The 27,472-nt window shown below is 45.7% G+C and overlaps 2 protein-coding genes across 5 annotated transcripts; both read left to right on the plus strand.

Annotated features, from left to right (window-relative positions):
• The first annotated feature begins 230 nt into the window (after window positions 1-230).
• SLC26A2 (solute carrier family 26 member 2) lies at window positions 231-16,757 on the plus strand. 4 transcript variants are annotated; one of them, XM_042790301.1, is made up of 3 exons: window positions 231-339; window positions 6,557-7,210; window positions 9,042-16,757. In XM_042790301.1, the coding sequence occupies exons 2-3, from the start codon at window positions 6,569-6,571 to the stop codon at window positions 10,545-10,547; spliced, it is 2,148 nt and encodes a 715-aa protein (XP_042646235.1). In that variant the 5' UTR covers window positions 231-339; window positions 6,557-6,568; the 3' UTR covers window positions 10,548-16,757. The 4 variants fall into 4 exon arrangements, with proteins under 4 accessions (XP_042646235.1, XP_042646236.1, XP_042646239.1 ...); XM_042790302.1 differs by lacking the exon at window positions 231-339 and adding an exon at window positions 984-1,000; XM_042790305.1 differs by lacking the exon at window positions 231-339 and adding an exon at window positions 1,265-1,323.
• Window positions 16,758-23,682: 6,925 nt separating this feature from the next.
• LOC122153243 (sulfate transporter-like) lies at window positions 23,683-24,844 on the plus strand. The gene is given in 2 exon segments (XM_042790306.1): window positions 23,683-24,575; window positions 24,577-24,844. Coding segments are annotated over 2 exon segments (885 nt in total). The 5' UTR covers window positions 23,683-23,840; the 3' UTR covers window positions 24,727-24,844.
• Window positions 24,845-27,472: the final 2,628 nt, after the last annotated feature.

Genomic DNA, 27,472 nt, shown 5'->3' on the forward strand with positions numbered 1-27,472 from the left:
CCCGGCCCCCGCCCCGGCCCCGGCCCCCGGCCCCGGCCCCCGCCCCGGCCCCGGCCCCCGCCCCGGCCCCCGCCCCGGCCCCGGCCCCCGGCCCCGGCCCCCGGGGCGGTCCGTCCCGTCCCGTCCCGTCCCGTCCCGTCCCGTCCCGTCCCGTCCCGCCTCCGCGCTGCGGCGAGGGGCGCGGCGGGGGCGGCTCTGCCGTCCCCTCCCCTGCCCGCCGCTGCCGGCCTCCTCGCGGGGCCGGGCCGGGCCGGCGCTGCCGAGCCGCCGGGAGCCGTTGGGGCCGGTCGGTGGGTCCCGCCTGCCCGAGTCCTGCCCGCAGCCGCCGGCGGCCCCGCGGTGAGTGGGCGCCTCAGCCGCGCCGAGGCGCGAAGGAGGCGGCCGTGGGGGGACGGGCGGTTCGGGGGGCGCGGGCAGCGGGGGCTTGCGGTAGGCCCGGATCGGCTCCCCAGGGGAGGCTCCTGCTCGCAGCCCCGCGTTGTGTAGATCCTCGCAAGACGTGGCCTCAAAACAAAAAGAGGAAAGTGGAAAATGAAATCCAGCGGGGCAGGCGGAGGGCGCGCGCTGCCGGGGTGGGGGTGCCTGGCCGCCGGAGGGGCCGGGTGTGAAGGAAGTGCTGCTGAGATCGGGAGGATGAAACCGAGTGTAGTGTGAACGGCGCTCTAACTTCCCTTTCGCTATCTTGGAAACTTAAATGTTGATCGGCTTCCAAAGGGATACGCAAGCCCTCAGCAAAACCCCGCAGTTTCAGGAGTATAAAAAGTGCGTGGGTTTCTTCTTGCTGTACGCCTCTCTTGCAGGTTTAATTTTTTTTTTTTTTTTTTTTTTTTTTTTAAATAAGTACTGCTTTATGCAGTGCAAGCCCTGTGCATGGCTTTCCCTTCAGAGCCGGACGGGTCTCTCGCCCAGCACTGCCGTGCCCCCACGGCCGGTGCTCCTTGGCGCAGCGCTTCCACTGTCCGAACACCGTTCCTAAGTGCTCTGCCTTCCTTAGCTAACGGTAAGGGCGGGAGGAGAGTCCTCACCTAGAAGTGGCTTGCTGAAGATAGCACTTGGCTAACTCTCTATAATAAACGCGGTTCAGGTGGAAACTGCTGGAGTACTGTGTGAGGCCACTGCCGGCTATCTTCAAGAGGGATCTGCTTCAGCCAGGGCAGGGCCGTGTAGCTGTCACACTCAGTGGACAGCTGCTTTCTCAGAGGTGAGCCCGCTTTCTCGGAAGGGCTGGCTGCGAGCGGGGCTGCAGACTTCCCTGGGACCTTCCCCACAGAGGCTGGCGGGTGGCATCGCGGCTGCTGCCGCTTGAGAGAGCTGACATTTGAAGTAGGAAGAGATCGAATAGTTCACGCAGGCAAGGTTTTATTGTCCGGCTTTGCAGGTTTTCCCGCTTGAGTTAATGGCTGGCGGTTATTGTATCGACAGTAAGGTAGCTCTGTTCCTAAGCGTGTTGCTTAAACGTGGTAAATGTGGTGTGTCATTTTATGGTTCTTAGTAAGATTTCCGTGTTCATATGATTTTGAGTCTCATGTTGAAATAGATGTTTGTAGGTTGAATGTTTTCTTGGAGGATGTTAAAGATTTTGTCAAAAATAAGAATTTTTTTCCAAGGTACATGTGGTGCTATTCTTGTGCCTATCTCCGTGTTATCATGGCAATATTGAATTTCCTTGTTGCTCTACAACAGTTAAAAGATTATTTGGAGAAGGCTGTTGTCCAACAAGAGTAAGAACAAAGATTTAGTTACCAAAATATGATATGCTTTCCTTTTATACTCTTAGGGTGAGATTTTCCAAGGACTTAAGGTAGTAGCCCAACTCTGGTTCAGTTCACGTGGATTTCTGATTCACCTGCTTCTCCTTTATATCTCTTAAAAAATTATTCATGTCTCATTAGATTATGTGTTTATGCATTAATTTTCAAGTGCATGTAGTTAAGCTCATGCAGCTTCTCGTGTCTGGCAAGTGGGTATGTGAGGGTGGGTAGTGATTGCATACGGTGACAACTCGTGCACATGAAATGGAGAAAAATGATCTGTAAACCTGAGATCAGTGTTATAAAAAGAACGGTTTTGATTTAGTTTCTACTCCTAAATGTTCACATCTTAAGTTTATAATATGTTATTTCAGCAGGTGAGTGAGCTTCACAATCCATTATTCTATTACTGTCAAGGTGACTGTAATCTGTGACAGAGAAATGAAGCCTGAGCCAGCAAGGCCCTGTGCTGCAGGTAGTATTTCCCCAAAGACAGACGCTGGGCAGATGCTAGCTCACCTCTGCCACGTCACAGAGTCAGTAAGAAGAGCCCAGATGGGATCCAGAAATAGTCTGTAAAAGTCATCAGATCTCAAGAATGCAGTACCTCCCCATATCTTTATTTTATGGCAGTCACTTGATAACAGAGAGATACTGGAAATTTCCTCAGTTCTGTGTTGTAGTCTTTTTTCTTTGTACCTTAAATAAAGCTTTGTGGCAATCAGATACCCCCTGAAGATCTTACTCTGACCAAAAGATGCTGAGAGAAGTGAATTCTAGGCATACAAATTAGTTGTACATAAATAGCAGCTTTCAAAATAAAAAGCACAGTAGCTCCTTTTCTGAGTTAAATATACAGAATATCCTTCAGTATACTGAACCAAAGCGTGTTTTCTATTTTTTTTTTTTTTTTTTTTTTTTTTAATATCAAAACCCATTTTTACTAGGCAAGCTTGGGCTAAATGGTTACAAAAATAATACAGAGCAATGCTTTCAGGCAAAAAAGGGTGAAATGGATGTTGGAAATTGTGTCATTTCCTAGTGTCCTGACATAGCAAGAGGCAGTGACTGTGTGATGAAAGGCCCTTTTCATGCCACTCAGAGAAAGCTGTCATGCAGGTCAACACAAAGATCCACTATATGCTCAGAGTTTAGTAGCCAAAAAAATTTTTACTTAGAACATTTCTGTACTGTCTAGACACGACTGAAAAAACCCGGCTATCATTTACTATGCAGATGTTTTACGACACTGCACAGAACTGAACTGAACTATCTGGGTTTTGTTGGAGTTTCTGGCATGTTGAGGAAAAACTCCCAGGTTTGAGTGAGCTGTCTATGAGTCCTGGATGAGGAAGAGGGGAATCAAGGATTTTCATTACTAAAATCTTCACAAAAATCTCAGAAAGCAAACTCATTCAGGTAATTTGCTACACATAAAAAGTGGTCTGGAGTGAATTTTTCCCTCAGATTTCACAGTATTGATTTGATTTGCTGATCTGTGGGTGAAAAGGTTTTTGATTTGTAATTCTGTGCTTGTGAAATGAATAAAACTGCTTGAGCAAATACGACTGCAGAATGTGCTTATGCAGAGTACTGTAGACATATGCTTTTGTATGTTATATTCACTTAATTCTCACTGTGTAGTGTTTGCTTTTCTTTCTGTAAATGCTATAAATAATCCCTGAGTGGACTTTGCAATACTGTACGGATGGGTGAGATTAGATATCTGGAAGGTAGGGATGGGTTCTTCTCCAAGCATGATCACGATGTGATCTTGCGTATGTCGCTTCTTGCAGTGCATGTTTCCTCACTGTAAAGATCCTGATTCTTCATATGACTCTTCTGGACCTATAATTATTCTAAACCACATTCAAGATACTGAATTGGAAGGTATTAGCCAAGGGAAACTCATCATTATAAGATGTATATAGGTATGCAATACAGTAATTCTGCATGGCTGGGAAGCTGTGAGGTACGAGTTTGGAAGGCAGGTAGGCAAAACTGAAGCTTTGTTCACTTACCTTCTATTGTACTAGGTAATTGGCTTGTCTAACAGGAATGAATATAGAGACAAATGAATACATTTGAAAATTTAGCCTTAAAAATGTGTATGTATTAGAGTTTTGGGTGGACTCATCTTTGGATCCAGAACTCTTAGTTCTCCAAGTTTTAAGGGCCAAGACCAAAAGGACGTAGATACCAGAACTAGGACTTGAGTTCAAACGATGGAATTTTCCATATAGATCTCACCTAACACAGCTGTGCATTACAGCTTAATTTTTCCTTTTTTTGGCATGTGACTTTCCCTGAGCAGCTCTTTTGCCTGTGCTCAGAACAGCAGCCACAAAGAGGCATCTTCTCCCCAGTAGCTGTGCTTAGAGCTATTTTAATCTTTTTGGTTTGCAGACCTCACACGCGTTTCAGATGAATTTGGTATAGAGTTGAGGCTGTGGGATTATGGAACAGGACAGGAGCTGGAGAAAAGTGTTGATGCACTGCTAGAAATACCTAGTAGTCGTGCAGAACAAGAGGTAGTTATTAATAAAGTATCTTGCACACAGCATGAGACCTGGCAATGCTGTTCAGTCTGCTCTGCCATGTAACAGAGCATGAGTTGTATAGGTCATGATATCATAACGGGAAGGCATACAGTCCCTGTCTTACACAGAAAATCCATCCCTGTTGATGCCATTGTGCTGTTCACAGTTTTGGAGCCAGGGAGGTTGCTGTTAAGAACATGGCTCCTGTTTGATAACAGTCCAGTGGCAGACTAACATAGAGTGAACTGTGGTTATTTGAAAGGGTGCAGGAGCTTACCCACCAAAGAGATGCTCACTGTGCCTGGGTCTGTAGGGAATGAGAACACTTTTGGAGAGTCCCAACATGGAACAGAAGATAAATGCAAACCTCTACCTCTGGTATCTTCTGTTGGCTATCTATCAGCAAATGTCCTGTGTGTTGACTTTAGATAGCCCTCTGCATACCATAGCCTGGTAGCTCTAGGGGGAAGTATGCTATGGTGGAAGGTGGAAGAGTTGGATTGCTCAGGTTGAATTGCTTTCTAATTAGAAGGCTGCTCTAGAAATCTCTGAATATTTTTATATGGAGAGAGAAGCCAGTCTAAACATTAAGTATTGTAGTTGCTTCTACTCTCGCATGGGTTCCTTTGATATGGTTAGGACCATTTGCTTAGGCTATTTTAAGACAGTAGGTACTTGGGTTGGTATTGTCTTTCCAGCCAGAAGAACTGAAGGTAGTTCATCTCTCTCTGAGCTAGCAGACTGCTGGAGGCATGGCTGTGTGTGAACTGTTATATAGGGCTGATGCATGACACCTTGGATACCTCCATATGACATCATCAAACCTGGGCAGGAGGAATAGAAATCGTATGCTCCAGCCAGGAAGACCGATGTCGAAGAGGAGGTATTTCTGCATAGCTGTAGGATCAGTGCCTTGTAATGGGCTGACTGCAGGAGAAGGGAGTGGTTTGAGCACCACACGTAAACTCACTTCTCTCACTTTGCCCCTTACATGTTTTTGAGAGACTCACACTAAAGCGATTAGTAGCTGTGTTTTATAGCTACTCATGAGATGGTGATTAAGTGAACAAATTTTGAGACAGACTCTTCGGTGCCAACCTCAGCACTGCTAGCTCCAGTACTCATTTGGTAATGAATTAAGTCGGAAACATTGCACAGAACATTAGTTTGGTTGATGTTTGCACTGCACAGAGAAGGTGTGATTAGCACATAAGGGGTATGTTGTTATTAGCACTCCAGGACTGCAAGGCAGTGTTTGAAAGGGAGGCCTGGGAGTTGGACTTTTCAGGGTTCCGCTGCTGCCTCTAGCACCAGGTGAATGAGTTTCTGGCTGAAGTTTATCAACCTCAGCATTACTTGTAGTAGCTGGTATTGTGACTGAGAGTTTTCTGGAAGATTCTGGATGTTTTCTGGAAGCTGGGAGTTCTGGCAATTGCTGTTGGTATCTTCAAGTTTCATCAGGGCTTGTCTCATCAAGACTTTGCTGTTTCACATTCAGACAATATGTTTCCACTATTAAATGTTGTTTGATATAATCACCTTGTTTTACTGTTTATAGGCAGCTTGTACTACAGCACACATTCTAGCAGAACTGTTCTGCCTACCTTCCATTGTGCCCATTATTATGTTTTCCACTTTTGTGTATTGTTTTGGTCAGATGCAATTTACTTGAAAACCAGCTTTTAAAAAGTGTGAAGAGCATTCTTTGCAGAGTGTCATTGGCTGAAATAAAGTCACTGTGTAAAGATTGTGTCTTCTTGGGTAACAAATCTTAATTTGGCAGGTGTACTCGCTGCATTTAAAAGAAAAAATAAATATATATATATATATAAACGAGATTTAGACCAAGCTGTACAATGCCAGAAATATACTCATTGTAGTTAATTTTCAGCAACTGAATTGAAGTGACTGTTGGACTACAATAAACCCTCTGTCTTATCTTTGCACGATGGAACAGACTGCAGATAGCAGTTTTATCAAGGAAGCCTCACAGAAAGACAGTGCTGCTGCATTCTTTTCTATTTCACAACATTGCCAGCAATAGGTTTATTCTACAGGATATCAGCTTCCCTCCTACAGAAGGTGATTCCTTGCTTAAGAGAGATATAATGGGGAGGGTCTTTCCAAATTTGCTTGGAAATTGCTTTCTCTGTGCTGAACTAAGACTTTTAGCCCTTGATTTTCATAAATACTGTATTCACTCTAAGTCTCATGTAGCACATTCATTTATAGTTTAATATAAATGGTCCTTCTTCATGTTTTTAGGGAGTCCTTGAGATGGCAGCAATGGCAGAATTCAACAACATCCGTTCGGTGACTGAAACATCAGAAGGAGATGATGCTAAACGCAGTTTCCATCACAGAATGTTCTTGGAACCCCAAGAGAAGAAGAGGAGCATGAAGGCTCTGGTGATTAAGCAAGCAAAGAAAACTTGCAGCTGCACTCCCGCCAAAGTTAAAGGCTATGTTTTCAGTTTCTTTCCCGTCTTGCAGTGGCTTCCTAAATACAAACTAAGAGAGTACCTACTGGGAGACATAATGTCTGGTGTGATTGTGGGGGTCTTGCTAGTCCCACAGTCAATTGCCTATTCTCTCTTGGCTGGACAGGAGCCTATTTATGGCCTTTATACATCCTTTTTTGCTAGCATTATTTATTTCATATTTGGAACTTCCCGCCACATCTCAGTTGGCATCTTTGGTGTGATTTGCCTGATGGTGGGACAAGTGGTGGATCGTGAAATACAGAGAGCTGGCTATGACTTAGAGCCGGCCGCGCTCAGTGTCCTCACAGGTACAGCAGCATATGTAAACACCACTATTTTGGCTGTGAATCAGACATCACAGAGGCTGCTCTGTGATAAAAGCTGCTATGCAATTACAGTGGGAGCCACCATGACCTTCATAGCTGGAGTTTATCAGGTAAGAGGATGTGGACAAACAGGTATTCTGTGGAAATAGTTTTAATTCTTTAGGTGACTGTCCTCATGAGCAACCTGCTGGGCTTGCATGTGTCCTCAATATGCATGCCAGGGGAGTGGACACAGGGAGGACTGGAAGTTCTCCAGTTTTGTGGTTCAAGAAACTCAACTGTGTCCTCTCCTTTCTTTTTTTAATAGCATATTGTGCTTGCATTGCTACTCTGTTGACTGTGAGGGCCTGCACATAACCACCTGCTGCTCTCACACAATCTGGTCATCATTTGTTCTTGCAGTGACCTGCAGGTTGCTAGCTAATCAAATTGTATAGGAGTGGAAAAGGAAACATATCTGTGATACTCTAAAACACTGGTTTTAGACATGACCTGGGACTTTCTCTTGTATTGCAAGTTAGTGTTGAGTAATTTCAGAAATATTCTGGGACCCTTGAGGTACACTGAATTTTGTGTTTCATCACTATAGGATGGATGCAGTTTTGGAGTTGTGAATTGCGCTTGCTATTTTTTGCAAGTACAAGTACAATTAAGTTTATATGAAGAAGTCAGATTAAGTCCCTCTGAATGTTAGGCATATTCTACTTGCTGTCTCTCTGCCTGCTAACCAATAGGTTTTCACACCCTCAAATATATCTTATTGGAAGCTTCAACCAAAATCACGTGCTCTTTATATCAGAAAATTTGCAATCACATCACAAAAAACAAGCCTGCTCACACCAGTTACCTACAGCATAACCAGATAAGACAATTACGGTCAGTGTTTTACAGTTAGAAAAACCTTGAATTAATTTAATTACCAAAGCTGCAAGGGTGCCTTTTTTAGAGTTTGGCTCTGAGCCAGCGTCTGGTCAGTCTAGGTCCCAAACCTACCTTCTCTTCAGTAATGCTTTGTGGTTCTTAGAAAGTTTCCAGCCATGATCCTAGCCTTCTTTATTTTACCTTAACTACCTAATAGGATATATCAAATTGACACTACTTAGAGATGAATACCTATAAGTTCTGGCCTACAGTCTTCTCATACCAGTGTAGACATTCCTGTTGGCAACTACAGGGAATTAAAAGGTTTCTAGCAGACTGCTGTGAGAAGGTCCATGCTCCATTAGGCATGAAGGTTGGTGGGGAGGAAGGGATGTGTACCAGGTATGAAGACACATATGTAGAGTAGGTATCCATAAAACCAGTCATTCTCATGAGAAAGCACCAAGGATTTGTCCATTCAACTAGAATTAATAGAAATTAATGACAAGGCATTTTCAAAATTTATCTCTATTTATATAATCTGCATCACAAGAGTTTGTAGCTCATATACTTTTTGAGTCAGATACACCAAACTTTATGCAGTGCAAAGGACAAGTTGGTATGCTGTAAGCTGTATTTTTATTGTAGGTTGTGAGCTCCAGCATAAGACAAAGACAACCAAAAAATGTTTTGGATCCATGCAAAATTCACAGAGATTATAAGAACTTGGGAGAGATATGGCAAAAGTAGCCAGTATTTCAAATGCTTTTTCCCAGACTTTCTTTTTTGCCTGCTAGGGTAACTAGAAGTTAAAACTGAACCAATGAGCAAACAATAAAACACAGGTTCAGAGTATGAAGACTCCCAAAAAGGCTTGTTCTGTGTTAGAAATGCATTTAATTTATATGTGGTGTACGAGGAGCAGCTGAATGCTGTTTTCTTCATGCTCAGACCATGCTTTGTCCTCCATGGCCGTGCACAGTGTTGTTTTTTTTAAACCCACCTCCCTCCAGAGCCCCGCAGTGATGATATCTGTAAGATTTGCATCCTAATCTGTTGTGTGTGGTTTATTCCTTCCAGGTGGCCATGGGTTTCTTTCAAGTGGGCTTTGTCTCAGTGTACCTCTCTGATTCATTGCTGAGTGGATTTGTCACAGGTGCCTCCTTCACCATCCTAACCTCACAAGCCAAGTATCTCCTGGGCCTAGACATTCCACGGAGCAGTGGCGTCGGCTCCCTCATAGGCACATGGATAAACATCTTCAGAAACATACACAAGACCAATATCTGTGATCTCGTCACCAGCTTCTTGTGCTTTCTTGTACTTATCCCAACCAAAGAGCTTAATGAACATTTTAAATCCAAGCTCAAGGCTCCAATACCGGTTGAACTAGTTGTGATTGTGGCAGCTACTCTGGCATCTCACTTTGGGAAGCTGAGAGAGACTTACGGCTCAAGCGTTGCTGGACACATCCCAACTGGGTTTCTGCCACCCCGCCCTCCAGACTGGAGCCTGATTCCTAACGTGGCTTTGGATGCTATCCCCATAGCCATTATTGGCTTTGCCATCACTGTTTCCCTCTCAGAGATGTTTGCCAAGAAGCATGGATACACCGTGAAGGCCAACCAGGAAATGTATGCCATTGGCTTCTGCAACATCATTCCTTCTTTCTTCCATTGCTTCACAACAAGTGCAGCTCTTGCAAAGACTCTTGTTAAGGAGTCCACAGGCTGTAGGACACAAATGTCTGGCATGGTGACTAGTTTGGTAATCCTATTAGTCCTCCTTGTGATCGCCCCTTTATTTTATTCCCTTCAGAAATGTGTCCTTGCTGTCATAACCATTGTAAACCTCAGAGGAGCCCTGCGGAAGTTCAGAGACCTGCCAAAAATGTGGCATTTGAGCAGAGTGGACACAGTGATCTGGCTAGTTACTATGGCAGCCTCAGCACTCATCAGTACTGAGATTGGTCTTTTGGTTGGTGTTTGCTTCTCTATGCTCTGTGTCATTTTCCGAACTCAGAGACCAGAGGCACCGCTGCTTGGCTGGGTAGCAGAGTCTGAGACATATGAATCACTGTCTGCTTACAAGAACTTGCAAACCAAGCCAGGAATCGTGGTGTTCCGTTTCGAAGCACCCCTCTACTACATCAACAAAGAGTGCTTTAAATCCACCCTTTACAAGCAAACAGGGGTCAACCCAGTCTGGGTGAAGGCAGCAAAGAAAAAGGCAGCAAAAAGGATGCTTAGAGAGAAAGAGGTGGAATCTGGTGGCAACCAGACCAGAATCTCCATGGATTTTGTTTCTGAACCTCTGGGGTTTCACACAATAGTCATTGACTGTTGTGCAGTACAGTTTCTGGACACAGCAGGAATACGCACGCTCAAAGAAGTCTGCAAGGACTACAGGGAGATAGATGTCCAGGTGCTGCTGGCCCAGTGCAATCCTTCGGTGAGGAGTTCCCTGATCCGAGGAGAATTCTTTAAAGAGGGGGAGGACCACCTTCTCTTCCACAGTGTGCACCAGGCTGTAGACTTTGCATTGGATGCGCGGGGGCACAGTGGGACCAGAGCTTCTAAGAGCTAGTTGTGGAAGGGAAGCAAGTTGGAACAAAACCTGGGAAAAAATGGCAGTGGGTCTGCATGTGTACCCAATAGATATGCACTTGGATAAAAAGAGACAGAGTTGTTCTTAACACACTTGGTGTTTTCTCCCAGGGGAATTTACAGTCTGAATTGCAGATTTTTCACAGCTTTTAAAAGGGAAAAGGTGCTGTATACAGACAATATTCTCATATTTAATCATTCAGAAGTAATGAATCAGGAGTCAAAAAATGAAAAAAATGCAGTATGAATTGTGAAGCCTTTTCTAAATAGAAATATATTTTGAGTTTAGGATTGGTTTCAGGTTTTTTTGAGCTAGGACCAGTAACTCTTCTTTCTGTAAAAGCTGAAATGTCACGTATCACTTCACTGTAGGAGCTGGGACTACAAGAGGAGGACTAGCTAGCAGAAACATGAGTCCCACAACCTGGCAACCTTTATATGTTAACTGAACTTACTACATTTTTTAGGACACCATAGCAGGAGATAGAGATACCGATGAATGTGGAGGGTAGCTGTAGCATATATTAAAAAGGTGCACCTAACTGAGATCTATGCATTATGTGTTCTAGAACTGGCTTTGTTAAGGAAACAAGTCTCCAAGTAGCAGAGAAAATGCTAAAGCTTCTGCAGTATTCAAAACGCACAAATACTGTTCTTTCTCAGCCTTAAGGCGTGTTTATACAAGGAGATGAATCCCAAATAGCTACCGCTGATTTTTTTCTTTTCTGCAGTAACCTCCCGCATGAACTTTTTTATTCTGGGCTAAGAATCCCTTATGCTGTTTGGATAATTATAATTACTGAATTGATATTACCAGAGTGGATTAGCCTAAACCATATAAAAGCAGTGAGTGGTGTTAACGCCTACGTAGGGAGTGAGTGCAGGATGGAAATTGTTTTAATTCCTCACCATACCTGTTTTGCATTGAGTTTCCAGAGCCCCAGGGTTGGTGTTGACATAGAGCTGGCACACGCATGTTATCTCCCACAGCTGGGTGCCAGCCTTGAGAAGGTTTGTCACTGGAGGGGTTTGTGCCTGGCCACCAACAGGCTGGTGGCAGGGAGCCTTGCAGACCTGTGCATTCAGCCGATGGCAGTGCTCTGGCCTGGGGGAGTCTCTTTTTAGCACAGTTTGTCCACATTACCAGAAAGTGTCTCTAGAACTTTGAACAAAAGCCTCAATACCATTTTTAACCACTGATTTTAACTATTATTTTTCAAAAGTGCTAGAAGCAATGCCTTATTCTCAAAGCCTCGATGAAAAATTACAGCACAGCATACAATAAGCTGTGCGTGTTGTTACTGGAAATGTTAGTGCGCTACCCCCAGCTACTTGTTCTCAGCTCTTTGCCCCTCAGGCATGAGCAGCTGAGGGAGAGGAGGAATCATCAGCAGGACAGGAGCCTTCCTCTAAGGCAGGTCAGCAGTGGGTGGGATAGAAGTAAAGTAGAAATTGCTCTGTGTGATTCTTTTCTCTTTACATGCACAATTCCTCTCTCCTGTACACTTTCCATGCTGCCAAGGTAGAGTTTTTTTGACCTGTGACCATGCGCAGGTTTGTGTAGCCAAATCCTAACTGGCAATAGGAAAACATTAATTATTTATTAAAAGATGGTTTTTTTCAAATCCATTTCTACCTGTGCTAGGAAGGAAGGAATAGCAATATTACTTTCAAGAATTACCCACCTTCCACAACTAGCAGGATGCATATTTGTCACTCCTGGATATTTGTTTACATAAAACCACAATAAAACAGCCATAAATTGATTTTCAAATAATTAATTTAGATTACAGCTAAAAGATACACTGAAGTGAATTATGTTTCGCTGGAGTACATTGCATTTGGCCTCACTGCTGTTTGTGCAGCCATGACTGGCAATACAGCCTACAAATTCCATTTCAAGCAAAATACAAGAAACCATTTTAAAATGCAATAGCAAAAGCAACAAGACAAGCAAAAGAGCAACTATTACTGTTCTTATTTAAGATAACATCCAAAGGTCATACTATTAATAAGTCTATATTAATGCACACAGCCCTGGTTAAAAGGGAACAGAAGTGCCATTTGCCAGAGAGTTCAGTATAATAGAGTCCTTTGGAATTAACCAAAGATTAGACCTTATCATGGCTGGAATTTCTTAAACGTGGGTTTTCAGTCATTTTCCTTTTAGGCCTAGAATCATGTTCTAAGAAAGACATGAATCTGGTCTAAGCCTACTAGCAAGAAGCATGTTTTGCTTGAATATGTTTATGGACTACTTTAGAAGTAATCCAATTTCATCTTTAAGAATCAGGGACTATTGACTGAAAACTGTGGTCCTAAATAATTTGTTTTATAAATGAATTTCATATATATATGAGTGTGTATATATACACACCTTTTGCTGCTCTCTGACGGATGGAGCAGCTATATATATACAGTTATGTGATACTCCAGTTTCTGTCCTGGAAAGGGCTCTTCTGCCTTCTACTGTTTTATATGAAGAGTGGAAAACATGTATCAGATTTTATAAAGGGAAGTCTGCCATACCCACTGCCTCCTATGCCTTTTCTTACCCCTGCCTCACATCTTAATTTGCAATCTATAGGAAGAAGGAATCTCAGAATGATTGGTTTTGCATTTATACATCTGTCCAGAACAGGAACATTCATCCCAGGTGCAACCTTCAGAATCCCAGGCCAGACTGGAAGATAGTATAAATCAGTTGATCACCATTCCCAAATATACTAATCAGCAATTATCAGTCTAAATGAAGAATTAAGAGATCATTAGCACATTCATTAATGACAACAACACAGCATTATGGAAATTAACACTCACAGTTTCAGCTATACTAAATACTCCTGGAAACGTCTTTAGTAGTCTCCTGCTAAATGTCAGGCTCTTTTTTTACATTTATTGCTGCTATAGATAGTCAGTTCCTCCTAAGGTGGCAGTTGCACTAATAAATGTTTCACTTGTGTGAATGTTTTGACACCGAAACAATTTTCCATCCACACTATAAAACAGGGAAAGATACTGCAGTGGGGTACATGGTTCTTATTTCTGGATTTATAATGACATTGTCAACCTTAGTCTTGGCAATTTAGTGATCCTGTTTTCCTTGTAAGCCATTGCAGCTCCATCTGTTCCTCTCTAATTCACTGTGAGACTCACCTCCACCTTCTTGATATTTCTTTCTGTGTTTTGCTGTAAGACATTGCATATGATTGCAGGTAAATAGAAGAGTCATTGCCTTTCTGTATGTTGCTATAATGTGTGACCTGCTACTCTGTTCATGCCGGATCTTTTGATAAGGCTAAAGCTTCTGAGCAGAGAGTGTGAAACAACCCCCAAACCCCACCAGCCCTCTGGGTGCTGGGTCTGGGAGAAGGGCGGCTGTGGGCAGCTGGTGGGGAGCACCCCTGTGCATGTCCCCCCACGCGTGTGCTGCAGCCTCAGCCTGGTGTGGGGCTGTGCAAAGGTTTGTGTAGCTGCAGGAGTAACGGTGCTGCTCAGGAAGGACAGACTACCCTGGAGGTGTCTTTATTGTGGGGCTGCTGCGACACTCTGCTACACAGCCATGTGCCTTTCTCCATAAGGAGTGTAATAATAGCACAGGCCCTAGTTCCTGCTCAGTGCTGTTGCATGAGTCACTGTCCCAAACTACAAATATAAGGGATTTCTGTTTTAATGCTTATTTATTTTTATCTGATTTCAATCTGAGTCCACCCATGGCCCTCCCGGCCAGGGCAGCAGAGCTTCCGTGACTGCTGCGCTCCTTCCCCGTCAGCTGCAGCGATGAATAGAAAGGTGCTCTCTTTTGAGAAGAAAAACAGCCATTCCTTCCTCTCCACTCGCTCCTGCTTGGTTGTGCCAGGAGATGTTAAAATCCCCTGCTGATAGGTCTGAAGTGCAGAGGTGAGGTACTGCAGGCAGGAAAGCATCCTGGCTGCCACGCCAGGGTTGTAAGCTGGTTGATACCCAGCTGCCTCCCACAGCCTTGTGCTGAGGTCAGCCATGAATGCTGCCTGTGCCCGCTCCTAAATCTAGGTGGATTACCTAGTGGGCTCCAGTCTTTCTGTGGCCAAATCTCCCTTGAGAAGACCAGCAACACCGCTATCTCCTTGGGTCCAGTTCCCTGAATGTTTCACCCAGGGGCTGTGTAACTCTCTCTTGCCCACCACGCTTAGCTGTCTGCTGTCATCTCCAGTGCTGCTGGTGCTAAGAGCTTTTAAGCAAGTTGAAGTCATGTCACCCACATGTCTCCGTTCCTGAAACTGTGCAGGAGCACCCATGCTGGCCCTGCAGCCGGGCACACGGGGGGGCACAGGGCTCACCCAGGCTCAGCACTGACCTTGACCTCCCCATGCTCCCAGTGCAGTGAGGAGCACGGCTGGGCCCTGGGAGGCTGCTGGTCTATAAGAAGATCATAGAAACTGGAACAAGAGGAAACCCTTTGAGTTGAGGGTGAAACTCTTTAGGCAAATAGTTTGTTTCAGGGCATTATCTTCTGTTGTGAGTTTGTTTGTTTTTGTTTTTTTTTTTTTTTTTTTCACATGCTTTGGAAAGGTGATTAAATGACTGAGGTGATTTACGTTTTTAAAATTTTTTTTACTGACATGGCTAAGCCAATGAAGCTGTGGCACAGACGGCAGTCATTTGCCACTCATGCCATACAAGGTGCTTTGTATCTGTAGCTTATTTTGCTTTGCTGAGTCTCAATGTAGGATACCATCGTGAGACTTCAATATTGATGTAACTGTCCACACTAGAAGGGCTTTGCACCTCTACTATGCTGGCATAGGTAAAAGGAGCAATGTCTTTAGTGCAGGCTTTGTACTGTGAATGACCTTGTTAAGTCCTAAGAATTACTTGCACTTGGTTACCATGTTTGTAAGCCATTGTAGGATCAGCTGCTTATGTGAAAAACTACCTGATTTTTATTATTTCAGTCAAATTCCACCTGAAGTGGAAATAATTCTGAGTCTTGCTTTTTATTTTGAGATCATTACAATGCTAACAGTGAGGCCTCTGGTTAGGTAAAATGGCAAATATTTAATATATATATACACACATATTTAGTTCATAGTATAATTAGTGCCTTTCTATTTTATTTTCTAGAGATTGTATAAGCTAAGGCATATTGCTCTTCTCTCATGTGGAAATAGACAAAATATTTCAGCACAGAATGGAGAATCAAATCTCCATTGAGTAAATTTACTGCCAAAAATATTTTAATTCCAGCTCTGAGAACACTTAGCTCTTAGTCCAGCTCTCAGATGATCTCAGGACTCCACAGATAGATAGGAAGCGAAACATTTTGCTGGACTTGGGTCCAAGTTTTTTATGTCTAATTTTGACTTCATTAATTGACTAAATATGTCTAATTGATTTAAGGAAGTAAATTTTATGTATATTTGAAATGCAGCTGAAACAAGGAGAGCTAAAGCCTCACTTTTTCTGGGAAGCACATGGTACTTTGAGTTCATCAGTCTCTTGAGTCCTTGACCATCATCTTTGGTACCTTGGTATGTTCTGGGGTATGATTTTTGCCTTATTTTAAAATCAGAATAATTTTAGATATTTGTGACATAATGCTTTGCAGAATACACAAAATGGCAAATTTTGCCCGGAGTAGCTTTTTCAAGTTGGAGAATCAGTTTAACCAAACGGTACCTCAGGAATGGAATAGATCACATCGGTCGGCTGACCTATCCAGTTTACAAAATTGTTTATTTGAATGAAATGTAGAAAAGTTGTAGAGTATGTGTAAGAGGCAGCCCTTACTTTTTACTGTGACTTAGCTGTTCAGTGAAAACAAGGTACAGTTGAGTGGTGGAATCCAGGGTGCTGGGAGTCCATGCTGGATGGGTGCTTGCTGACACGGACCTTGCCTTGTGCCCAGCCTGGGGAGAGGTGTCTTGCCATCAGCTCCCCATCAGGTGCTGTGCTCACTGACCAAATGTTTGTGATGAAGTTATATTTTGTCAGTTGTCTTCTTATGTCCTACCATCAGCTACGGGATATAGCCTCTGCGTGTTGTTGACTCTCCTTTACACTCTGTCTGTTAGATCTGTATCAATTGTAATTTTTAAATGCTAATGTGCCTTACTGTCATTGTAGAAGATATGTTAGCACAAGACTTTCAATCAAATATGGTAAAATCTTTGTGATTTCTTTATCACCATTAAAATATTATATTTATGTATTTTTTTTCTGTTGTCAGACATATACTTGATAACTTAGAAGGTGCTGCAGGTATAAGTTTTAAGAAGAAAAGCCACACGCGTTTGAGCAGTGAGTCCCCAGTCCCCGTTCCTCGTGGCAGTTGTGCCCAGTCCCTGTTGTATACACAGCTGTGTGCACTGTTTGCCCGCAGTGTGTGTTACACATGCAGGCACACATGGAAGTTTCCTGCCAATGTAACCAGGGCACTGACTGATGATACGTGGCCAGCAGCAGGCTTCCACCTCGTCCTGACTTCAGTGCTCTGTGCAACCAGGCTGCAGTTTGTCTCATGAATAATAACAAGTAGTAAGCAATGATGCGCCTTGTGCCGGTGAGCAGCACCCTCCTGTGGGCCAGGTCCATATCCCTAAAATGCAAGAAATGACAGATTTGGTCAGCTTTGGTGTTCCTTGTACTTTACAATATAGGTAGTTATAGCGTGTGGTATTATATATTCAGCCTTACGAAACTGCTGCAATGTATTTCAGTGTTACTTGACATAACAGGTTGTATGACGTGGTCAGGTCATGCCCACTAACAGTCAGAGCAAATTTAGAGCAGCTATGGGTGCAGTTCTGGGCAGTTACTATGAGAATTACCTCTGCATACATGTCCTCGAGTTATGCAAAAAATTTTTTTGATCCAGCGTGGCTCAGTTTTGACCTGAGAGTGCCTTTTACCTTAGGAGACCTCAGCGCACATGCTGTAATTTTTGTGTTGGTGCCAACAGCATGGTAGGAGCACTCAATTACAGAGAATGCCAGCAGGAGCTTTTTGCTCTCTTGGAAAGCATAGGACAGCCTTCAGCAGAGTGACTCTGATTCCTGCCAATACAGAGCTGAGCTAACAAGCTGCAATCAGCAGCACCCTTCACCAGTGCTACTCAAGGCTCTACCTTACCCGTGGACAACTAATTCTTGCCATACACGGTCCTGTACTAGATGAGACGCTGCCAGCCCCATCTCCTGGGTCACAGCCTGGTGGATGCTGCTTGGGAAAGGTGTACCAGGGGTCCAGCCCATGCAGAGCCCTCTCAGCACCCGGTAAGCAGCAGGCTAGAAACTTCCTGAGCACTTAGACCTTTGTTACAGCTTTTGCAGCACTTCTCCATGAAGCTTCCTAACCCCTTCTCTCGAGCCTGCTGACTCCCACCACACCCTGTGGCAGTCCAGCACACCATCTGTGTTGTGTGAAAAAGCTTCTTCTGTTTAAAATCTAATAGCAGATCCAGTCTTGCCACGTGGTAGGTAGTTGGAGATGTGCTGTGGTTTCTGGGCTTTTTGCACATCTGCTGAAACATCTTTCTGCCCTATGGCATTGGGATGTGACAGCTGTAGGCTCCCTCTCCGCTGCCTCCTGATGAGCTGGTGTGGGCTGGCTGCTGGGAGAGCCTGGGAGCCAGCCACAGGGCTCTGCCCCACGCGGAGCCCACTGTGCTGCGGTGGGGGGCAAGCTGTGTTAGCTGCAAATAAGGTGACCCTGTGAGCCAGCCAACAGCTACGGGGGGGAAGCAGCATCCCACCAGCACGACCTCAGTGCCATGAAGGGCTCGTAGGCAACACACGCAGGTCAAGCCTGAAATGATGCCAAGTAGCCTGGGCTGAATGCCAGTTCAGTATGAAATACAAATGTGTCTCCCCGTTTTTATTCCACTGTATTCATCTGTAATCAATTTAATCAGTTTACAGAGCCATTATAGCATTTTCAATTATTAGCTTGCTAATTTGGAAAAGGGTCATAAGTGCTGGACGTTTGTCATGCAGCGGAAAATGTGAAAACATCAATGAAGTGCTGCAGAAGCTGGCAAGGAATTATTTTCACCCTCATATAAATCGGGAATGCTCCCCAAATCCTCTACCTAATGTGCTGGCAAGTGCTCTTTTTCCCATTTTCTATGAGTGGGCATCAGTGCTGGGGGGAGGACTTGCACCAGGGTGTTAGCAGAATGGACCTAGTGTGTGGTGTCCTCGATAGCTGGACAGTTACTGTGTGGTGTATGTGGCCAAAGATGCTCTTCCACATGTTTTTTGCTCTGCTATGCCTGCACTGAGTCTCTTTCCAAGGACATACACTCCATCTCACATCTTTTAATATACACTAAAAAACATTCCTTGCATGTCTGTCTTCATGGTTAACTGCTGGGAGTGAACAGTTGCTTAAATAGATGCTCTGTATCATTATTTATTTGTAGGTTCCTTGGTCCCTCTCAAACTTCAGAGTAGTGTGACTGCATCACCATGTGCAGTCACTGGGTGAGTGACACTTTTGGCCTCACAGTGTTTATGTCTGGAGAGAACTTTATCTTTGCCTTGAACGCTCTGCTGTGACCCCTGCGTGTTAGCATAAACTGCCCTGCAAAATAACAGGAGGCTGAAAAAACTGTTTTATTTTCTGGGATGACCTAGTGTACTGCTTCCACATTCTCTGGTGTTGTCTCTTACAGAAATGTGAATAATTGCTTTCCAAGAAACCATAGGAGATGTTCTGTTCAGCCTTTTTGTCCTCAGGCACTTTTGTTGTGTTTTGCCATATTTAAGCAGTGGGACCAATTCAGGGCTTATCTCCTTTTCCTTGTTTTTCCCTTAAAAAAAATATGATGTTTTGCAGATGTCTACATATAGAAAATTCATTTCCAAGTGGAACTGAACCATCAGCCATCCGAAAAGACTGTCAAGTCCCTAATCTGAAGGGAAGGAAGAGCATCTCTCTTAGATACCTGGCACCGTTACCTGGCTCACTTGCCTTCAATAAAGTTGCATGTGATCTAAGTGACTGCAGAGCAGTGGGGTGCAGCCATGGGCTAAGCCAGGCTGGCCCATTTATGGAGCCAAGACATGTGGGATGCTACTTGAAAGGCTTCCAGAAGCCAAATAGTCCTGAGTGTACTTACAAGCCTTAAAGCAAATCATTGTGCAGTGCAGTTAGCTCTGTTCCAAAGAAAATTGGAGGTGCCAGCTCGTCTTGTTGAACAAAAGTGATGCATTAACACAGCAGCAGCGACTTGAATTCACTACACTTACCCACTGCAAAATGCCTGGGTAACAATCACAAACCCAGACAATGTAATTATTTTTTTCTACTTTAGGATAGAAAATCAAAATATTCCACTTCTGCATTTTCCTTGTCCTGGAGCTTCAGTTTCCAATGCTCTGCTTCTAGCTGGCTGCAATAGCTGTTGCATAGGTGGATGTTACATTGCTCACATACCGTGCCAAAAACGAGAGATTTGGATTTCATGCTTGTCTTAAAAACAGAGGGCGCCTTGTTACTGGCAGGCAATGTCCTGTCTACACTTGCATTGTTCAAGCTAATACCATGTGTCCAACCCAGCCTTGCCTAGAATGAAGCGAAACAGTTGAGTGGGTTTATAGTGTCAATAAAGAACAATCCTGGAAGATGCATTTGAAAACAAACAGTTTCAGCAGTTAGCTGTAGTGACCTTGCACTTGGAAGTCATCGTGGCTGTAGCCACCTCAAGGTCACATTAAGTTCTGTTGTGGGTTTCTTTTCTAAGTTCTCTGCTATACATTTTATAGAGCAAATGTGAAATGTTTACAGTTTCCACTCTTGCCTCACCTCATACAGTAAAAGTGACTTCAACAACGTAGTGTTCAGCATAACCAAGTATTTTCTTACATCCTCTCTGTCATGATGGAGAACGCAAAGTGGCATCTCCTCAGTGCCCAGAGCCTGAACTGCCAGCACAGACAGGACCCTGCCGAAGCTGCCCTAGCACGGAGGCTCAACATTTCACAGAGGTCAGCGCAGAGAACTGAATGCATGGGGAAGCCAGCTGGGACAAGGAGCTTGAGAACGTAATTGCAGGGAAAATCTGGAATATTTTGAGTATACAAAAGCAGCTGTCAATTTGCACGCGGGAAAGGAGGGGGAAAATTGGTAGGGAAGGATGGCAGGGGAGACATGGAGGCAGAAGGAATGGGAAAAAGAACTGTTCACCAAAACCTTTGCTTGGGAGAGGTGGCAGGGCATGGCTATATCAAGGCTTACCAAGCTGTACCAGGTGGTAAAGGAAATCATAACAAAGAGTTCCAGAATACATAAGTGAAAATGGAAGTTGGAAGGAAAAGCAGCAGCAGACAATGAAGGCAGGGCAGAGGTTAAAGGTAGCCTAGATACTGTCACAAATGGAAAGTGTTTTGTTCCATTTTCATGCTGGACAGATCAGAGATCCAGAACTGGAAATGAATGCCTCCAGCTTAAGAGCAAAACCTGAAGATGGAGTGCTCAGATGTATTTCATTCCAGCAAACAAGCCAACTTAAAAGACCAGCCTGGCCAGCTCTTTAATGACCGACTCACCAGTTCTTCAGTGACGGAATTTCAAGACGAAGGAATCATACAGGAAATGGAAATTTGGGTCATTTGCTAAGGAAGAACATGGAAAAGGAAAATGAGTGAGTAGAGACAACATCAGACAGGCCAAGACACAAAATGAGCTATAACTGAGAATTATAAAGCGTATGAAGGGATCATCTTTTAAGGACAGGAAGAATGGCGAGGCTAAGGCAAGATACAGTCCATTACTGAAAGAAGGGAAAGGGAAAGGGGAGTTATTAACAGATGTACCTGAAAATACCTGAGCTGTGGAGGAATGGCAGAGAATAAAGAATTCATATAAATAGGTAAATACATTGAGCAGCTGTCTGCCCTACCATGTGCTCTCATTTTTTCCTGCTGCCAGAGAGCACTAATGTTTCTTATCTATTTACATCTAATTACTGAGATACAGACTTCCACTGATGAGATAAATGTAGCTCAGGATGCGGATCTTCCCCTTTTCTTCCCTCAGGGTGTCTTCCAGCATCTAAATCAAAGCCTTGTGAAAATGTCATCTCTCCATATCCCGTACAATCTCTCCAAACACCATGGGCTCTTGGCCCCCTCCCCAAGCCCAGAACACAGTGCCAGGAGCAGAGGCAGGAGCCAAGCTGCCTGACTGCCAGGCATTTGTCCTGCTCCATGGGGCAATGGCACATCCAGCAAAATCTGAGGGTAGGTTGATAGAAAAGAGTTGGAAAAGAGAGAGTGGAGAATGAGGTGAGACTGGCAGGTGGGAATCTGTGCTGAGACATCAGCTGTAGGTTGTTGGCATGGATCACAAGGGCAGAACAGTTACAGCTGGTATTTATGAGGCTGCTGTTTCAATTCAGGATGATGAGACATAACCTTTTTCCTGCCCACTAATGCTATTGTTCACCTTTACCTACAAAAGAAATGCAACGCTGCACTTTACCGAATTGTGCTTACTTCTGCAAAGCAAAATCCCTTGTTATTTGTGCTATGGTCTCTAACAGACACGTGCAAAATATGGATTGTGCAGATTTGACAGAAATTGAGTTCTTCTGTCTACGTAGAAGCAACCTGTGTCACCACATGTTTGCTGCCGGTGCAGACCCGTGTGTACAAAGCCTGAGGGCAGCCCGGCGTTGCTGGCTCCGCGGAAGCGCAGTGTGGCTGAGCAGAGGTGGAGGTGCAGGGAGCAGCCAAGCGGGCAGCTCTGCCAAGCACAGGGTGCTGGTGGAAAAGCTATCAGGAGAGAAAAGTAATTCTGGAACAAGTTTTGCTTTTTGACGTTTTTTTTTTTGGAACAAGAGCTTGCCCGGAGTAGATGAAAACCTGAGCAGAGAAGCCTGGCAGGACTCAGGCAACGATGCTCTCTCAGTTCAGGGAGTGGCAGAGCAATAGCACATGCAGGATGATTTCTTTGCATCATTCCCCTTGTTTAGAAAACACATCTCCAGATACCAGCAATACTGTTATTTGACAGAAGCACTTCTCTAAACCCCTTCGATGATTCTTAAGGCCAGAACAAGTTTTCATCAAAAATACTCTCCCGGAACGATGTTTGTTTTCAAAATACAGCTCTGTTTGGCTGGCTGCACCATCTTCATCGGCTGGAGTGAGATAAAAGGGCCAATCGCTTGGCTGAGTAACTCAGCTCTCTTCTCAAGGGAAACGGCACGTGGACCAGAAGGAAGGCAATTGAAACAGGTTTGCAGTTGTCAGCCTTGTGCTTTCTGTGTTCAGTGTGCACTGCGAGGTGAGGAGACAGGTCCGTCCCCAGGGGAGAAGCTCCGCGTAGTGAGAAAACACCCAGTGTATCTCCCCACAGCCAGAGGTAAGAGATTTGGGTTGGGACTAGTGATGTGAAATGAATCCATAGGGCAGAGGAATGGGATTTCTCATCATCCCAGTTCAATTTCCAAACTACAGCCACTGTAGGTCTCCTCTCAGGAGAACTTTTCTCAGTGTGTTGTTCAATTTTGACAAAAAGGTATGTTTTCTTGCAGCGGCATTTTGACTGCAAAACTTAGAATGGCTCTGGAAAGTGTATATGTTACTTTACCAGACTGAAAAAGTAGGATGCTTTCATTCTGCAGAGAGGAGCCCCTGTGATGGGCCTGTTTGATTCAAGCCAGCAATGCAATTTAGAATTTTGAAATGTTAAAGGAAAGATTATTTTGCAGATTACCTCCCTCACCCACATGTTGCATTCCTAAAGCATCACTTGGAATATCTCAACATTTTCAAAATAGTTTTTGCTTAAGTGGAAGTGTCATTAAAATACGCAGGGTTCCTGAAGAAGTTTTAGTTTCAGTGAAATAATATTTTCTGAACATAACCCATTCTGCTGTCCTGTTTCAAAACAAGAGGTATGTTAGGAAGGAGCACAGGGGTCTCTGCAGCTCTGTCCCTGACGTAGGCGTCTGTGCCAGTGTGAATGCGATTTAAACCATGGTCTTGGGGTTGTGGTTAATCAGCTCCATAAGTGAAAACAAACAAATCAAATGGCACCACAAGAAGGTGCCTTTCTGTTTGCTTTGTCTGAGGTTATTTTCCTGTATTTATTTATCCATGCGATCTGCATGAGCCCTGGAGCAAAGCAAAGCAAATGATGTACCTGCCTGCAACACCTCGTGGCTGCCTGCTCTCCCAACTTAGCTCTCCTGGTGCGATGGAGGACACGTCAAGCCAGAAGCCAGAACGAAGCAAAGATGTACTGAGCTCCCTAACATCAGAAGAGAGTCCTGCCAATTTTATACATGTCAAATTGGAGGAGTATGACCTCCATCCTGGGGGTTGTCACCTTTGTCAACCTTCAGGGGGGTCTGAGGAAGTTCCATGACACCCCCCACATGTGGCAGCTCAGCAAGTTGGACACAGTGGTGTGGTGGACAACCATGCTGTCCTCCACGCTGAACACCACAGAGATTGGGCTCCTCGTGGGTTTCTGCTTCGCTTTGCTCTGCATCATCTTCCGCACGCAGAGACCCAGGGCCACTCTCCTGGGCAAGGTCAGCAACACAGAAATCTACGAGGGCCAGTCCACTTACGAGCAGCTCAGCAGTACTGCCAACATCAAAATCTTCCGCTTCGAGTCATCCCTCTACTGTGCTAACAAGGACTATTTCAAGACTGTTCTCTACCAGAAAACTGGGGTAAATCCTATATTGCTGGCTGCTAATCACCGAAGGGTGGAGGCCCAGGCAAATGCAGACACACGCAATGGCAGGAGCTTTTTCAACACCAGGTTTGACTGCCTGAAACCTGCCAAGAAAAGGACTGAGAAGCCTCCGGCAGATGCCTGTCCTCCTTCCGCAGATATGCACACCTTAATCCTTGACTGCGGGGCGATGCAGTTTATAGATACTGTGGGTCTCTCTGTGCTAAAGAAGATACAGCATGACTACAAGGAGATTGATGTCCAGGTGCTCCTGGCCAGCTGCAACCCTCCCATCCACCACTGGCTCCGGGAGGGAGACTGGGCTGGAGAGACAGACAGACAGTGGTGGTCAGCTGGCTTTCCACAGTGTCCACGATGCAGTGCACTTTGCTGAACGATGGTACCATGTGCAGCAGGAGGAGAACAAGGAGAAAAAGGGTGCTCTTCTGGACCCTGCAGGCCTGAATTTCCAGCTGTCTTTGTAGACCTGTGTGTAAGGAATGATTTCTAATGGGGATGGGCTCGGTATGTACTTGAGAGCAGTTTTAGTCTTTGTGCGGTCAGAGCATTCAAAAGAGATTTTGATGAACTGTCAGCAGCAGGCATGGGGCAAAAGGGTTGGGGAGGGTGTGGATTTCAGGAGAGATTGCCAGCAGGTAAGCAGCCTGAGAGGCATTTCAAGGTCTGTCATGTCGGTAAAGAGCCTGGATGGCTTTTAACCCTTCTCCTTTTCGGAAGGGGCTGTGACGGCAAGAGCAGGGAGAGGGGACGCCAGCCTCCCACCAGCAACTTCCACGGACGCGCCTCCCTCCAGTGCCTCTCCCCGCATCGCTGCCCAGCGCCGGCCCGGGCTCCCCGCTCCGCTCCCGCACGGACACGCGTCTCGCGTGGGCACTGGGGGGCACGAGTGAGCCGCGCTGCGCCGCCCGAGCCGCCGCTTCCCGGCCCCGGGGACCGGCCCCCCCCCCTTTCCGCTGGGAGGGAGCAGAGGGTTTGGGGGTGCTGGGTCAGACCCCTCTGCCCCCCGGGTGGGGGGGCGGGAGGCCGAAGCGCTGCATCCCGGCCCCCAGCCCCAGGCAGGGCTCTCGGGGGCGGTGCTGGGGAGGGGGGGTGCCGCCGGCAGGTCGGGGCACCCCGGAGGTTTGGGGAGCCGCTGGGAGCTCCCCCACCGTCAAGAGGCCACTCGACTGCCAGGATGTGCAAAAGCAGGAGGTGAGCCGTGTCCCTAACTCACCGGGTGACATTTGGAAGTGGTTTGGGCCCCGCACTGGCTGTACGGGCCAAGCGTGTCCTGCTGTGTTACAGGTGCTGCCACAGTCCTTGGGGCAGCAACAGGTATCGCTGCTGCAGTGGCAATCCCAGGAGGAGGGCTGGCAGCTCTTCAGCACCAGAGGTCTGTGAGTGACCCAAGCTTTATACCTGAAAATCCCATTCCTGCTGGCACCCTGGCATTAACCACCATCTGATTGCTTTTTGGGGAGAGGGAGGGTCAAAATGAGATGCTAAGGCAAAGGAGAGAGGATCTGTGGGCAAGGTCTGCCATCTGATCCTCCCAGGAGCCCTGGTGATGCTTCCCACCTCCCCATGGGGAGGCACAGCCCCAGCCTCCGAGGCCAGGAGTGAAGGTAAGCAACTCGGTTGTGCCGTGCCTTTTGGCTGTGCAGCTCAAGGTGTGCCTGCCCAGACAGGAAAGGGGCTGCGGCCAGCCTGGACCCAGCAGGAAGGTTCACAAATAGAACTGGAGCTTACTACGTGGAGTTTCCTTCTATGTGCACCTTCACTGTCCATATACTGGCCCAACACAGAATAGTCAGGGAAGGAGGTGGCGCAGAAGTGGCGCAGTCCCTTGAAAATTGCATCGTGGAGAAATGCACACCCCAAGGCACCTTTGGGTGCCAGGCAGCAAGGCCACTCACCTGCCTCCCGGGACGTGCAGCAGTGGGGGGCTATTTCCTGATGGCACTGCGGATGAGAACCACCAGTCCCACTCACTCCTTCACTCACTAATGCCTATTCATCTTTTTCCACCTTTATTTTGGACTGCCGTTCTCTTCCCCTCCATCCACTCTGAGTCAATGCGGGAAATGGATTGCAGAGGCTCATTTATTTTCCAAACACCCTAGGCATGGAGTTTAACAGCCCCTCAGTGGCCACAAAACAGCAACAAACCTGGCGACAGCAAAGCACTTTCCTTAAAAAAAAAAAAAAGCAAAGATGTTTCAGAAAACTGTTGGGAGTTTGTTCAGCTGGTAGTCCTTGCTCAGGCCGGGTGTGTGGCTCAGGACAGTCTGCTGCAGAGGAGGAGAGGCACTTTCCTCTGCTGTTATTTACAGAATGGGGTCCATGTGACTTCCATGGCTGAAATTACAGATTTCCTCCCCCAAAAAGGTATCGGAAATCACTAGATGCTCTTCATAAACTGTAAGTCAGGAACACCTGTGCCAGAGCTCGCAATGACCACAGTTCCCCCAGTGCTTGGCAGAATCTGTGTTCCCTTCCACATGTGCGGCTGGATCCTGACTGCGGCTGGGGACACGATGCTGTCACCCATGGCAGTGGGGCAGGGCTGACTCGCCCACAGCGGACACGGGGACCTGGCCTTTCTGCTGGGCCAGGACAGACAGTGTCCTGCTGGCCCTGCTCCTGCGTCCCAGGCATGAGTCCTAGCTCTGAGCTGTGAGACCCCACAGCATTTCCAAGCACCAGAATAGCTTTTCTTCTGTGAATTCCACCTGTAAAAACACCTCCTACATTGCATATTTAATATGTGACTATTTCCCCTGGCCTCATCCAAGAAACGCGGCACCAAAGAGATCCTGCTGAAGGGAACTCTAGCTTTGGCAGGCATTTGGGAGTCCAGGGACAGGAGACTGTTGTAAATAAAGTGCATGGAAAAGGAATTGTACTGCCTCTGCTCAGGAAAATGTCTTCTCGTGGTCAAAAGGCTATTTAAAATGGATTAAAGAACATGGTATGCCCAGCTGCTTGCAGATCCTTGGAGCAAGGTTGCAAGTGTCAGATGAAGCTAAATTGACTTAACAGGCCAGTACAAGCCTTGCAGGGCTGGACAGTCAGGCATACTCAGTGTACCCTGGCTGCGGGTGCAAGTGAGGTGCAGTTCTCAGGAGCTGCAGCACCTCTCTCCAAGGGTCCTCGCAGGCCCTTGCAGCATGAAGTAACTCCCCAGGGAGGTTGCATCAGCCATGGAGCAATGAGTAATGGGGCAGTTTT

This window comes from Tyto alba, unplaced genomic scaffold, assembly GCF_018691265.1.
Source record: "Tyto alba isolate M040663 unplaced genomic scaffold, T.alba_DEE_v4.0 Super-Scaffold_17, whole genome shotgun sequence".
NCBI lineage: Eukaryota > Metazoa > Chordata > Aves > Strigiformes > Tytonidae > Tyto > Tyto alba.